The following is a 15,385-nucleotide window of genomic DNA, read 5'->3' as shown; positions in this document are numbered from 1 at the left end:
GTCAAGCAGAATATATAACATCATGGGTCTCTGAGACTTCTTTAAAAAAATCGTTTTTGGAGTAGAATGGTGTGTTGTACGAGAAAGGAAACAAGATGATTATTAATGAAAATTGCAAAAACTTGGATCTATTACCCAGTTCGCGAAACTGCTGCGCCACTTGCTTGAAGAAATGTTCGTTCTGCAGAAAACTAACGTTCATTTCGTAAATTCGCTAGCACCGCAAGCATTCGATAGCGCTTCAAGAAATTGCGTGAAGCCCTTCCACTGAAGACATTCTGCGGTAAGATTGTGGACTGTTAGCATTAGGAGCACAGAATCCATCCAGAGAAGTGTGTCTATGGCAACTATCCGTTTCTTAATAACTCTCTGCTTCTTTTCCGGGACTTTATCATCTTTGAATAAACCGTTAGCTGCAGCCAGTTTACAATGGCGTGTCCGGAAGTGACAGACAAAATTCCCTACGTCCAGTTTTTCTTGGGCAACTGCCGGGATGGATGGGACATGAAGCTCTGGTACCTTCCCGGCGGATATAGCCAAGCACAGCTTTGGCCAAAGTTTGATCGTTGTCGTATCGTTTATTGTCTTTTCTTTTCGCATTTTCAACAGATGTAGAGGGCGATGGAGATTCTAATGTGACGTGGTTTAGGTTTAGGTGACGTGGTCCTCCATTTTTCCTTTGAATTTCTTTGAAAAATCGTTAATCACTACAACCGACCACGTCCGACACTGCCGACACTACTGATTATGGTCAAGCGGAGATGAGCAATGACAAGATTCAAAATGAATATAAATGAATACAAAAACAACGAATATGCGAATGACAAAATAGAAGACGGAATGAATATCCAAAGCTTCTCATTATCATGTCAATGTGAGTTCGTTCGTTCGTTGGCACTATCAACTGAACTAACTGCCGGTTATAGAACTTGCATATCTTCCACCTCGTTAGCAATTTTCAGTTTAGTTTTAAAATCCGCTGCGATTGGTATTAGTATCTGGAAAAGCAAGATTCTTCTTAATTTGAAATATCAACTAATTAGACATACAGTTTTAAAAAAGATATTCACCTTTACGCCCAAAAAAAAGCTGCGCATTTTTTGTTGACGATGACGAGACATATTTCACAAATGTGACTGTCGATCGATATTTTTACTTCTTAAACTACACGACCTGTGTTTTGAAATTGTATACCAGTATAATGCTTACTGACGTTTAAATATCATTCTCTTTCAAACGCATGGAAGAATATGATTTGTTTTCATCGGGAAATGCTTCGGAAGGCAAATAAGGTGTAAATGTATTATTTTTCTGAAGGAAATAAATAACAGCTACATTTTCAAAAGACATGGGAAACGTTTGTTTTATATATAAGTAAAACGTATGAATGTTAAAATAATTCGGCTTTTTTCTTTGAATAGTGCAATAGACTATTGAATATCTGGCCTAACAAAGAAAATCTTGCTTTATTGCTGCTTTCTCCTTTTCTTTTTTTGGTAAACAAAATCTGTCATAGTTTGTTCGGGTTCTGATAAAGGTTTGTTCCGAGATGCGTTTGTCAGTAGGGACACGGCAAGTTTTTCCGTCCATCGTAATAGGGGCAACCAACGAAAGTAACGTCCATTTGCTAATACTCCACTATAGCAGAACGTTTCTCCTGAGCTTACGATGTAGTACGGATGAGTTTGGCAAAAAAGTGTATCTTTTATCGGTTGTCGAGAATATGACGAACAGACGAAAAGGTCTGCTTAATCCTAACAAGCTTTTTTTATGACAAAGGCGTTGTTATGTTAGGCGTTGCTCGAATATTCATTCCCTGGTTATCCTATATGTATTTTATGGGGCCCTCCTTAGCCGTGCGGTAAGATGTGCGGCTACAAAGCAAAACCATGCTAAGGGTGGCTGGGTTCGATTCCCGGTGCCGGTCTAGGCAATTTTCGGATTGGAAATTGTCTCGACTTCCCTGGGCATAAAAGTATCATCGTGCTAGCCTCATGATATACGAATGCAAAAATGGTAACCTGGCTTAGAAACCTCGCAGTTAATGACTGTGGAAGTGCTTAACACCCAAAAGGCCAAGCTCTTTGAGAAAGCGATTTTTGATTTTGGAAAAATCATAACTTTTTTATTTTTTGTCCAATCTTGATGAAATTTTGACACAAGGTCCAATTTTTATTCTAGTTTTGGCTGCACCTAGAGTTTTTCGGAATTTCTGGATGGTTCCGGAATTATTCCAGATTCCCTTGGGGTACCAGCAAACTGATGTTTGGGGTATTTCGCCAGTTACTCAATTTTTCTCCATGGAACCCATATAAAACAGTATGAAACAATATTGCCACACTAATAACGAGTCTTATAGCGATTTTTCCGAAAGTTGGTCTTCCATACGGACATCCCCAGGAAGCTTCCAAATGTCCCCAGGGAACCTGTAATGGGGACAATTTCAATGTTGCTCCGAAACATGTCGTGCGACGGCTCTTTCTTCACAATTTTTCATGAATATACTCGCTGTTGTTATAAAAGTGGTCGATGGTCAGTTTGGCCACTCTTGTGACACCCGGAATGCCCCCAGGGAACCTGTAAAGGAGACAATTTCGATTTTGCTCCGAAACATGTCGTGCGACGGCTCTTTCTTCACAATTTTTCATGAATATACTCGCTGTTGTTAAAAAAGTGGTCTATGGTCAGTTTGGCCACTCTTGTGACACCCGGAATGCCCCCAGGGAACCTGTGAAGGGACAATTTCGATTATGCTCTGAAACATGTCGTGCGACGGCTCTTTCTTCACAATTTTCATGAATATACTCGCTGTTGTTATAAAAGTGGTCTATGGTCAGTTTGGCCACTCTTGTGACACCCGGAATGCCCCTAGGGAACCTGTAAAGGGACAATTTCGATATTGCTCTGAAACATGTCGTGTGACGGCTCTTTCTTCACAGTTTTCTTGAATATACTCGCTGTTGTTATAAAAGTGGTTTATGGTCAGTATGGCCGCTCTTGTGACGCCCGGAATGCCCCCAAGGAACCTGTAAATGGGACAATTTCGATTGTGCTCTGAAACATGTCGTGCGACTGCTCTTTCTTACCGATTTTTCTTGAATATACTCGCTGTTGTTATAAAAGTGGTCGATGGTCAGTTTGGCCGCTCTTGTGACACCCGGAATGCCCCCAGGGAACCTGTAAAGGGAGCAATTTCGATTTTGCTCCGAAACATGTCGTGCGACGACTCTTTCTTAACGATCTTCCATGAATAAGCTCGCTGTTATTATAAAAGTAATCATTGGTGAATTTGCACACTCTTGTGACACCGGAATGCCCCCAGGAACCTGTAAAGGGGACAATTTCGATTTTGCTCTGAAACATGTCGTGCGACGACTCTTTCTTCGCAATTTTTCATGAATATACTCGCTGTTGCTATAAAAGTGGTCGATGGTTAGTTTGGCCATTCTTGTGACACCCGCAATGCCCCCAGGGAACCTATAAAGGGGACAATTTCGATTTTGCTCCGAGACATGTCATGCGGCGACTCTTTCTTAACGATCTTCCATGAATAAGCTCGCTGTTATTATAAAAGTAATCATTGGTGAATTTGCACACTCTCGTGACACCGGAATGCCCCCAGGAACCTGTAAAGGGGACAATTTCGATTTTGCTCCGAAACATGTCGTGCGACGACTCTTTCTTTGCAATTTTTCATGAATATACTCGCTGTTGCTATAAAAGTGGTCGATGGTTAGTTTGGCCACTCTTGTGACACCCGCAATGCCCACAGGGAACCTGTAAAGGGGACAATTTCGATTTTGCTCCGAAACATGTCGTGTGACAGCTCTTTCTTCACAGTTTTTCATGAATAAGCTCGCTGTTGTTATAAAAGTGGTCTATGGTCAGTATGGCCGCTCTCGTGACGCCCGGAATGCCCCCAAGGAACCTGTAAAGGGGACAATTTCGATTTTGCTCTGAAACATGTCGTGCGACGGCTCTTTCTTCACAATTTTTCATGAATATACTCGCTGTTGTTTTAAAAGTGGTCGATGGTTAGTTTGGCCACTCTTGTGACACCCGGAATGCTCCAGGGAACCTGTAAAGGGACAATTTCGATTTTGCTCCGAAACATGTCATGCGACGACTCTTTCTTAACGATCTTCCATGAATAAGCTCGCTGTTATTATAAAAGTAATCATTGGTGAATTTGCACACTCTTGTGACACCCGGAATGCCCCAAGGAACCTGTAAAGGGGACAATTTCGATTTTGCTCTGAAACATGTCGTGCGACGGCTCTTTCTTCACAATTTTGCATGAATATACTCGCTGTTGTTATAAAAGTGGTCGATGGTTAGTTTGGCCATTCTTCTGGCACCTGCAATGCCCCCAGGGAACCTATAAAGGGGACAATTTCGATTTTGCTCCGAGACATGTCATGCGGCGACTCTTTCTTAACGATCTTCCATGAATAAGCTCGCTGTTATTATAAAAGTAATCATTGGTGAATTTGCACACTCTCGTGACACCCGGAATGCCCCCAGGGAACCTGTAAAGGGGACAATTTCGATTTTGCTCCGAAACATGTCGTGCGACGACTCTTTCTTTGCAATTTTTCATGAATATACTCGCTGTTGCTATAAAAGTGGTCGATGGTTAGTTTGGCCACTCTTGTGACACCCGCAATGCCCACAGGGAACCTGTAAAGGGGACAATTTCGATTTTGCTCCGAAACATGTCGTGTGACAGCTCTTTCTTCACAGTTTTTCATGAATAAGCTCGCTGTTGTTATAAAAGTGGTCTATGGTCAGTATGGCCGCTCTCGTGACGCCCGGAATGCCCCCAGGGAACCTGTAAAGGGACAATTTCAATTTTGTTTGAAACATGTCGTGCGACGGCTCTTTCTTCACAATTTTCATGAATATACTCGCTGTTGTTTTAAAAGTGGTCGATGGTTGGTTTGGCCACTCTTGTGACACCCGGAATGCTCCCAAGGAACAGTTAAATGGGACAATTTCGATCTTGCTCCAGAAACATGTCGTGTGATGGCTCTTTCTTCACAATTTGTTATGAATAGCTTCTGCAATTATTATAAAAGTGGTCATTGATCAGAATCGCGAACTTATTCTTTTCAGAACCCTAAATACATTCTGTTCAGAAAACCATTCGATTTTTTCAGAATCGCAAACAGATTCTGTTAGGAACCTTCAACGGGTTCTATTCAGAATCTCAAACGGATTGGGATCCAAATTCCAAACAAATTATGTTCCGAATCTCAAACAGATTCTTTTCAGAATCCTAAACGGACTCTGTTCAGAATTCTGTACAAATTCCTCTCCAAATCTCAACAGAAATTATGTTCAGAATTACAAACGGATTCTCTTTAGAACTCCAATCCAAACGGATTCTGTTTGAAATTTTGAATCTCGAACAGATTCGTTTCAGAATCTCGAATAGAGTCTGTTTAGAATTCCAGACGGATTCAGTTTAGAATCTCGAACGAATTTTGCTCATAATCCTGAGTGGATGCTTCTTAGAATCTCGAGCCGATGCTAATTAGGATCCCAATAAGGTATCTCTCAGAACTTCACCCTATTTTTTACGACAAGTTATTGTTCACTAAGGCTAGAGCATAAAAACATAAGATCGAAATTACAGAATCGGTCAGCATATGATCAACTGAGCCGAAAGGTGCTATAGCGAAAAAAACAATTTCTCGTGTCAAGTCCGCTACTGCAAAAAATAAAAATCAGCTATGGCGATAAAACCTGTAGAAATAATGTCCTCAAAAGCACATCATTTATTTGAAAAAGACTCACAGGAATAAAATATGTTGTCCAAATACACAATATTCTGTAATATGTAACATAGACTGAAAAACAAATGCTGTAATAATATGTTCAAGTTCATGAAAAGTTAGTACGTACCCCCAACTCGATTTTCCAGCAGTCAGTTCAGCGGATACGGGCATCGAGTTTTTTTTTAAATAATCGCATGAAAAGGTGCTTCCGTCGCAAGCAGTTTATCCTCCAACGGGATTCGAAATTCGAGTCTTTCAATTATCTGCAGGGTAACATTAATTATGTTTTATTTCTGAGACTGCTGTTGGTAGCGAGGACTAAATACGATATAACGTAAACCGTAACACACTACATCAAAGTGATTACCGTGTTAAGGGAAAAAATATATGTATGTATGAATGCCATCATTATTTTCAATAAACTTTCACACAGGTCTGTTTTTTCTTGAATATCTGAAATATCATAATTCTGCTCCTCAGATTCCCCAGTAAGTCCTGGTTGAAAGTTTACTTTTCCTCCGACTTCAAGAAAGCATCACTAGTTCAAACTATTTCTATGTGTGCACATTTAGATTACTCCGAGGCTACTGCAAGCAGCGAAGGGCTAGTAGGATATCGTAATACTTCGTAATACTAGAATACTTCATTACTTATTCAAAACTCCCATCACTTGCAACTATGAAACAATAAGCCATTGGCTGTGATTTTACTCTAAACATTCTAACGAATACCGTAATTCTACTTGCTTTCATATATGTTCACGATGTCAAGCATGAATTATAGCGAAGCCTGTTTCTATTTGTTCCTCTTTTGACTGGTGCCGAATCAAAATCAATGACCGGCATCGTCAAAATTCTTGAAATTTATAATCCCATTGTATTATATTATGTGGGCATCGATGAAACACAGGATATTCGGTGATACATCATTTACAGCCTTTTGCAAATAGAAGCCGGTTGCGACAGTACATAGATGCAAAAAGGGCTTGTTTTTATCTGAATTTGAAATCTTACTTTTCTTCGTATCGATAAAATTTTCAAATCCAGTTGTCAAGCGATATTGAGATTGACCTGTTGTAAAAAAGGAGAGCTTATCGGAGACGGATCTAGTCAACGTGCATTCTGATGTCGACGAATTCGTCTGTGATCTGAACAGCGACGAAGAGCTTTTTGAAGGGCATCCGTTTGCATACGAAAAGGATGAAACGATATTTTTTAACAAATCAGGAGATTTTGAGTGGTCAACAAAGCGACCTTTCAAAGCTCGTAAAAATGATGAACGTGACAAAACTTTCAATCTAAATTTAAGTAAAATAAGTTCACCTAAAAAGCATTTATGGAGTTTTTCGACGAGGAGATGATGAATAGGTTAATGCTATACACAAATACGGAAGCTGCTGGAGGAGTGATACCAATTATCGTCCATCGACCACTTTTATAACAACAGCGAGTATATTCATGAAAAATTGTGAAGAAAGAGCCGTCGCACGACATGTTTCGGAGCAAAATCGAAATTGTCCCCTTTACAGGTTCCCTAGGGAGCATTCCGGGCGTCACAAGAGTGGCCAAACTGACCATACACCATTTTTATAACAACAGCGAGTATATTCATGAAAAATTGTGAAGAGCCGTCGCACGACATGTTTCGGAGCAAAATCGAAATTGTCCCCTTTACAGGTTCCCTGGGGGCATTCCGGGCGTCACAAGAGTGTCCAAATTCAGAAATGAACACTTTTATAACAACAGCGAGCTTATTCATGGAAGATCGTGAAGAAAGAGTTGTCACACGACATGTTTCGGAGCAAAATCGAAATTGTCCCCTTTATAGGTTCCCCTGGGGCATTCCATGGCGTCACAAGAGTGGTCAAACTGACCATAGACCACTTTTTATAACAACAGCGAGTATATTCATGAAAAATGTGAAGAAAGAGCCGTCGCACGACATGTTTCGAGCAAAATCGAAATTGTCCCTTTACAGGTTCCTTGGGGGCATTCTGGGGTCACGAGAGCAGCCATACTGACCATAGACCACTTTATAACAACAGCGAGCTTATTCATGAAAACTGTGAAGAAAGAGTTGTCACACGACATGTTTCGGAGGAAAATCGAAATTGTCCCCTTTATAGGTTCCCTGGGGCATTCCTGGCGTCACAAGAGTGGCCAAACTAACCATAGACCACTTTTATAACAACAGCGAGTATATTCATGAAAAATTGTGAAGAAAGAGCCGTCGCACGACATGCTTCGGAGCAAGATCGAAATTGTCCCCTTTACAGGTTCCCTAGGGGCATTCCGGGTGTCACAAGAGTGGCCAAACTGACCATAGACCACTTTTATAACAACAGCGAGTATACTCATGAAAAATTGTGAAGAAAGAGCCGTCGCACGACATGTTTCGGAGCAAAATCGAAATTGTCCCCTTTACAGGTTCCCTAGGGGCATTCCGGGTGTCACAAGAGTGGCCAAACTGACCATAGACCACTTTCATAACAACAGCGAGTATATTCATGAAAAATTGTGAAGAAAGAGCCGTCGCACGACATGTTTTGGAGCAACATCGAAAATGTCCCCTTTACAGGTTCCCTAGGGGCATTCCGGGTGTCACAAGAGTGGCCAAACTGACCATAGACCACTTTTATAACAACAGCGAGTAAATTCATGAAGAATTGTGAAGAAAGAGCCGTCGCACGGCATGTTTCGGAGCAAAATCGAAATTGTCCCCATTACAGGTTCCCTGGGGACATTTGGAAGCTTCCTGGGGATGTCCGTATGGAAGACTAACTTTCGGAAAAATCGCTATGAAACTCGTTATTAGTGTGGCAACATTGTTTCATACTGTTTTATATGGGTTCCATGGAGAAAAATTGAGTAACTGACGAAATACCCCAAACACCAGTTTGCTGGTACCCCAAGGGAATCTGGAATAATTCCGAACCATCCAGAAATTTCTGAAAACTCAATGTGCAGCCACAAAACTAGAATAAAATTGGACCTTGTGTCAAAATTTCATCAAGATTGGACTAAAATAAAAAAGTTATGATTTTTTCAAAATCAAAAATCGCTTTCTCAAAGAGCTTGGCCTTTTGGGGGTTAATGAACACTAAACTGCGAGGCGGCTCTGTCCCAGTGTGGGGATGTAATGCCAATAAGAAGAAGAAGAAGAAGAAGGTTATCCTAAAGCCTGTCCACTTTAAATTTGGGACACCCACCATCCAATGTGATTTTTTTAAATTTTCACAAACTACTGAGAAGATCAATATACATGACAGCTTAATCTCTGCGCTTCATGTGATAGTTCAGCGTGTTTTCATTCTTGTCCAAAGTGATCATGCTGTTTGAAAGATGTTAGCATCCCACAATATTGGGCCAATACACGAACCTAGATCCGAAAATTGCCTAGACCGGCACCAGGATTCGAACCCAGCCACCATCAGCATGGTCTTGCTTTGTAGCCGCGCGTCTTACCGCACGGCTAAGGAGGGCCCCTAATTCGACTCGAGTCGAGTCGAGTCAAGTACGAGACACTGAAGACGACCACACAGTTGTGGTCGAAATACGTATCTGCAAAGATATCGAAAATAATTGGTGGAATTAAATGGAGAGTACTTAATTTGTCTTAGACGGTTGAATACATTCCACTAAAAGAGCTTAATATATTTTTCCGAAAAATCTGCCTAACTGATAAATAATAAACGTTGTGAATGATTCTTGTGAAAAATCAATGTTAATTAAACCTTAAACAAGTTATTATACTCTTCATGGGTCTCCTGTTAGCCTTGCATGCAAAGGCGTAGGGTTGATATTCCGGAAAAGGCGAGTGCATTTCTAAACCAGTCTAAATAGAATGTTTTCGGGAGAGAGACATTTTCGACTTCCTGGCACTTCAAGTTTGGCCTTATCAGAGTTTATCATGATTTGGAAAGAATTCTGCAGTTGGAGATGGAGTAGAAAAGTGATGTTGAACAAAATCAATCGCTTGAGCAGAGGTACAGATTGGTGTGCGTAAGTGGAATCCCCGTAATTTATTCCGTAAGGATAAAACTCGCTAAAGCTAAAAGGAAACTGTATGGATAAAGTATCTGCGAAGTGCAAGTAAGAGAATAGTCTACACCGTTTCCATGTTTATAAATTTGCTTATAAATTAATCAGATAAATTTTAATTAAAAAGCTAAACTTTCCTCCCACTCTGAAGATTGTTTTTCTGTTTAATTTTATGGTGGTTTAAAACTCTCTCGAGCAGTTCCGCCCCGTTACCTCTTTTCTCTCCTGGTCCGTTTGTGAAGTTTTATTTGCTACGGTTAAAAGAACTACCGGGAGAAAAATGAACGAGTGAAGAAAAATCCACAAACAAATAAGACGGTACGGTTGGAAACTTCTTCGTTTTAAATCTTCCCAAGATAAAAACTTGGTATGGATAAGTGTGCTTAATGCTTCGTGCATCGAGATGATTAGCAAATTTTGAACAATTCTAATTTTTACAATAAAAGTAACCCCCTACTTTATCATGGAGCATTAATGTTCTTTTGTCCAGTATGCCTTATTTACAAAATTGATAAAATAAAATCAAATGTTAGCATTACAGAGCAATTGCTATCATAAATTTTATCAGTCCATATTTAATAATAAGTGTCTGGAAACGGAGCTTCAGTGTACGGCAAATACGTCAGAAATGCCATAAATGTATGAAAAGCTTGCAAAATTGTAACGTCTCATACGTCAGTTGTATAAGAATCCAGCACTCCCGCTTACGCCAAGCCATTACATAGGTCCCAGCAGGTACTGCACAGCGCTGCTAGAAAAACAATCAACGGTTGGGTGTATTTATCCTTATTACTTATTCTTCGAAAGGCCAAACCTAACCATGAACAGGTAAAAAAAAATTATGAAAATATATACATATGTGAACAAAAAAGGCCAGAAAGAAATAAAAAAGTAGAGGAAAATTAAACAAATTAATTCAAAATACTAATTAATGATTACTGGAAGCTCTTCGATTTGAAATTTAAAATTCAACAGCAAACGTTAAGGACTGGCCGGTAAATCTGGATCAAACAATATAAAATGAGTCGTTTATAAACTTATCTTCATCTTCTTCTTATTGGCATTACATTCCCATACAGGGATAAAGCCGCCTCGCGGCTTAGTATTCATTAAGCACTTCCACATTTATAATCGTTTATTATCATGAGACTAACACGATGATACTTTATGTTCAGGGAAGTCGAAATAATTTCCAAACCAAAAAATACCTAAACCGACGCCGGGAATCGAACCCAGGCACCCTCAGCATGGTCTTGCTTTGTAGCCGCGCGTCTTACCGCACGGCAAAGGAGGGCCCCAATCTTTACTTGGCCCCAATCTTGAAAGGAGGCTTCCGAGCCTCTTGAGAGGAGGCTTCCGAGCCTCTTGAAAGGAGGCTTCTGAGCCTCTTGAAAGGAGGCTTCCGAGCCTCTTGAGAGAGGAGGCTTGAGCCTCTTGAGAGGAGGCTTCCAGCCTCTTGAAAGGAGGCTTCGAGCTCTTGAAAGGGAGGCTTCTGAGCCTCTTGAAAGGAGGCTTCCGAGCCTCTTGAAAGGAGGCTTCTGAGCCTCTTGAAAGGAGGCTTCTGAGCCTCTTGAAAGGAGGCTTCTGAGCCTCTTGAAAGGAGGCTTCTGAGCCTCTTGAAAGGAGGCTTCCTGAGCCTCTTGAAAGGAGGCTTCTGAGCTCTCTTGAAAGGAGGCTTCGAGCCTCTTGAAAGGAGGCGTCTGAGCCTCTTGAAAGGAGGCGTCTGAGCCTCTTGAAAGGAGGCGTCTGAGCCTCTTGAAAGGGAGGCGTCCGAGCTCTTGAAAGGAGGCGTCTGAGTTTTCTGAAAGGAGGCGTCTGAGCCTCTTGAAAGGAGGCGTCTGAGCTCTTGAAAGGAGGCGTCTGAGCTCTTGAAAGGAGGCGTCTGAGCTCTCTTGAAAGGAGGCGTCTGAGCCTCTTGAAAGGAGGCTTCTGAGCTCTTGAAAGGAGGCTTCTGAGCCTCTTGAAAAGGAGGCTTCCGAGCCTCTTGAAAGGAGGCTTGAGGCCTCTTGAAAGGAGGCTTCCTGAGCCTCTTGAAAGGAGGCTTGAGGCCTCTTGAAAGGAGGCTTCTGAGCCTCTTGAAAGGAGGCTTCCGAGCCTCTTGAAAGGAGGCTTCTGAGCCTTCTGAAAGGAGGCTTCTGAGGCCTCTTGAAAGGAGGCTTCTGAGCCTCTTGAAAGGAGGCTTCTGAGCCTTCTTGAAAGGAGGCTCTGAGCCTCTTGAAAGGAGGCTTCTGAGCCTCTTGAAAGGAGGCTTCCGAGCCTCTTGAAAGGAGGCTTCTGAGCCTCTTGAAAGGAGGCTTCTGAGCCTCTTGAAAGGAGGCTTCTGAGCCTCTTGAAAGGAGGCTTCTGAGCCTCTTGAAAGGAGGCTTCCAGGCCTCTTGAAAGGAGGCTTTGAGCCTCTTGAAAGGAGGCTTCTGAGCCTCTTGAAAGGGAGGCTCTGAGCCTCTTGAAAGGAGGCTTCCTGAGCCTCTTGAAAGGAGGCCTGAGCCTCCTGAAAGGAGGCTTCCGAGACTCTTGAAAGGAGGCTGAGCCTCTTGAAAGGAGGCTCTGAGCCTCTTGAAAGGAGGCTTCCTGAGCCTCTTGAAAGGAGGCTTCTGAGCCTCTTGAAAGGAGGCTCTGAGCCTCTTGAAAGGAGGCCTGGAGCCTCTTGAAAGGAGGCTCTCCGAGCCTCTTGAAAGGAGGCTCTGAGCCTCTTGAAAGGAGGCTTCTGAGCCTCTTGAAAGGAGGCTTCCGAGCCTCTTGAAAGGAGGCTTGAGCCTCTTGAAAGGAGGCTTCTGGAGCCTCTTGAAAGGAGGCTTCTGAGCCTCTTGAAAGGAGGCTTCTGAGCCTCTTGAAAGGAGGCTTCTGAGCCTCTTGAAAGGAGGCTTGAGCCTCTTGAAAGGAGGCTTCTGAGCCTCTTGAAAGGGAGGCTTCTGAGCCTCTTGAAAGGAGGCTCTGAGGCCTCTTGAAAGGAGGCTTCCAGGCCTCTTGAAAGGAGGCTCTGAGCCTCTTGAAAGGAGGCTTCCGAGCTCTTGAAAGGGAGGCTTGAGCCTCTTGAAAGGAGGCTTCCGAGCCTCTTGAAGGAGGCTTCTGAGCCTCTTGAAAGGAGGCTTCTGAGCCTCTTGAAAGGAGGCTTCCTGGAGCCTCTTGAGAGGAGGCTTCTGAGCCTCTTGAGAGGAGGCTTCCTGAGCCTCTTGAAAGGAGGCTTCCTGAGCCTCTTGAAAGGAGGCTTGAGCCTCTTGAAAGGAGGCTTCCTGAGCCTCTTGAAAGGAGGCTTCTCTGAGCCTCTTGAAAGGAGGCTTCTGAGCCTCTTGAAAGGAGGCTTCTGAGCCTCTTGAAAGGAGGCCTGAGCCTCTTGAAAGGGAGGCCTGAGCCTCTTGAAAGGAGGCCTGAGCGTCTTGAAGAGAGGCCTCAGAGCCTCTTGAAAGGAGGCTTCCGAGTCTCTGAAAGGAGGCTTCCGAGCGTCTTGAAAGGAGGCCTCAGAGCCTCTTGAAAGGAGGCTTCCGAGCCTCTTGAAAGGAGGCTTCCGAGCCTCTTGAAAGGAGGCTTCCGAGCCTCTTGAAAGGAGGCTTCCGAGCCTCTTGAAAGGAGGCTTCCGAGCCTCTTGAAAGGAGGCTTGAGCCTCTTGAAAGGAGGCTTCTGAGCCTCTTGAAAGGAGGCTTCTGAGCCTCTTGAAAGGAGGCCTCCGAGCCTCTTGAAAGGAGGCTTCCGAGCCTCTTGAAAGGAGGCTTCCGAGCCTCTTGAAAGGAGGCTTCTGAGCCTCTTGAAAGGAGGCTTCAAGCCTCTTGAATGGAGGCTTCTGAGCCTCTTGAAAGGAGGCTTCTGAGCCTCTTGAAAGGAGGCTTCTGAGCCTCTTGAAAGGAGGCTTCTGAGCCTCTTGAAAGGAGGCTCTGAGCTCTTGAAAGGAGGCTCTGGAGCCTCTTGAAAGGAGGCTCTGAGCCTCTTGAAAGGAGGCTTCTGAGCCTCTTGAAAGGAGGCTTGAGCTCTTGAAAGGAGGCTTCTGAGCCTCTTGAAAGGAGGCTTCCGAGCCTCTTGAAAGGAGGCTTCCTGAGCCTCTTGAAAGGAGGCTCTGAGCCTCTTGAAAGGAGGCTTCTGAGCCTCTTGAAAGGAGGCTTCTGAGCCTCTTGAAAGGAGGCTCTGAGCTCTCTTGAAAGGAGGCCTGAGCCTCTTGAAAGGAGGCTTCTGAGCCTCTTGAAAGGAGGCTTCCAGGCCTCTTGAAAGGAGGCTCTGAGCCTCTTGAAAGGAGGCTTCTGAGCCTCTTGAAAGGAGGCTTCCGAGCCTCTTGAAAAAGGCTTTCGAGGCTCTTGATAGGAGGCTTCTGAGCCTCTTATAAAGACGTTTCAGAGCCTCTTGAAAGGAGGCTTCCGAGCCTCTCGAAAGGAGGCTTCCAAGCCTCTTGAAGGAAGACTTACGATCTAATTGAAAGGAGGTTTCTAAGGCGCATGGAAGGAGGCTTCCGAGCCTCTTGAAAGGAGGCTTCCGAGCCTCTTGAAAGGAGGCTTCCGAGCCTCTTGAAAGGAGGCTTCCGAGCCTCTTGAAAGGAGGCTTCCGAGCCTCTTGAAAGGTACCGCCGGCTACAGTACCGGACTTCTTGCCGTTATCAATTGGTTCGTCACCCTCACCTTCACTGTCGTTGTTGTTTTTATCGTCGTCCTCATAGTCGTCGTCTTCGCTTTCGCTTGCGTCGGCTTGCATCTGTGAAGAGTCGCTATTGTGTTGTTTGTTGGATGACGTTGAAAAATTTGAAACCGCCGCTGCTGGAGGACTCGTTTGAGATTGGTTTTGTTTTTGTCCAGTTACAAGCGTGGGCTCGTTATCGATAACGATACGAGATGGTATTGCTTTTTCAAGCATCATTCGCACCACTCTTACACCATTTGGTACTCCCGGAAAAAAGTTCTTTCATGTCTCGTTCTGTACGGAGATAACTTTACCATATTGGTTCAGGCAGTCAGATATGGTTTCATTCGGCATACTCGGAGGAAGATCATGAATCCTCAATGTAGTGGTGGGACCATTGACGTATACTTGAATATGGTAGAATACGCCGAGACGGTGAAATGAGTGTTTGAGGTGATGTTCCGTCTGTAGTCGTGCGGCTACGCCTGCGCTGTTCATTTCAACAAACACGCAGTCATTGAGGTTGTGCAGTTGGATCCTTTTCACATCAGCCATGTTGAGTTTGAGAGATTCCTCAAGGAACTGCTTTACCTGGGCCAAAGAAGGGCTTCTCGGGAGGACACTGACGTTCATAACAATGGTGTTCTTCCTGTGCGACATATTTCGCTGAATGACACTGTATTTCCGTCACAAGATACACGAAATTTGGTAGGTTAACTACGTTAACTGTGCGGGGAAACGTCTATCACGCGCGAGAGACAATTCTAGATCAACATTTGAAAAGGGCGTAACAGCCAAAATTTATTCCTTTTGATTCTTCGTCTACATATATACGTATATAAGTGGACAAGGAATCAGAAGGAATAAATTTTGGCGGTTACGCCCTTTTCAAATGTCGGTCTGGAATTGTCGACTGATTCTGAGCCTCTTGAAAGGAGGCTTCCGAGCCTCTTGAAATTCTGTGTAACT

At 43.4% G+C, this 15,385-nt stretch overlaps 1 protein-coding gene across 1 annotated transcript; it reads right to left on the bottom strand.

Moving 5' to 3' along the window:
- Positions 1–700: 700 nt before the first annotated feature.
- LOC134206746 (uncharacterized) lies at positions 701–14,650 on the bottom strand. Its single transcript, XM_062682475.1, has 2 exons — positions 14,365–14,650; positions 701–741 (listed from the first exon to the last, which is right to left on the bottom strand). The coding sequence occupies exons 1-2, from the start codon at positions 14,648–14,650 to the stop codon at positions 701–703; spliced, it is 327 nt and encodes a 108-aa protein (XP_062538459.1).
- Positions 14,651–15,385: the final 735 nt, after the last annotated feature.

Source organism: Armigeres subalbatus, chromosome 1 (genome assembly GCF_024139115.2).
Source record: "Armigeres subalbatus isolate Guangzhou_Male chromosome 1, GZ_Asu_2, whole genome shotgun sequence".
NCBI lineage: Eukaryota > Metazoa > Arthropoda > Insecta > Diptera > Culicidae > Armigeres > Armigeres subalbatus.
The sequence above is the reverse complement of the archived record's forward strand: the minus strand, read 5'-3'. Positions and strand labels throughout refer to the sequence as shown.

Coding starts and splice junctions, on each gene's coding strand:
- LOC134206746 (XM_062682475.1), bottom strand. CDS start 14,650: ATGCTTGAAAAAGCAATACCATCTCGTATCGTTATCGATAACGAGCCC. Junction 742..14,364: donor GTCCGGTACTGTAGCCGGCG/GTACCTTTCAAG, acceptor GACCATAATCAG/TAGTGTCGGCAGTGTCGGAC.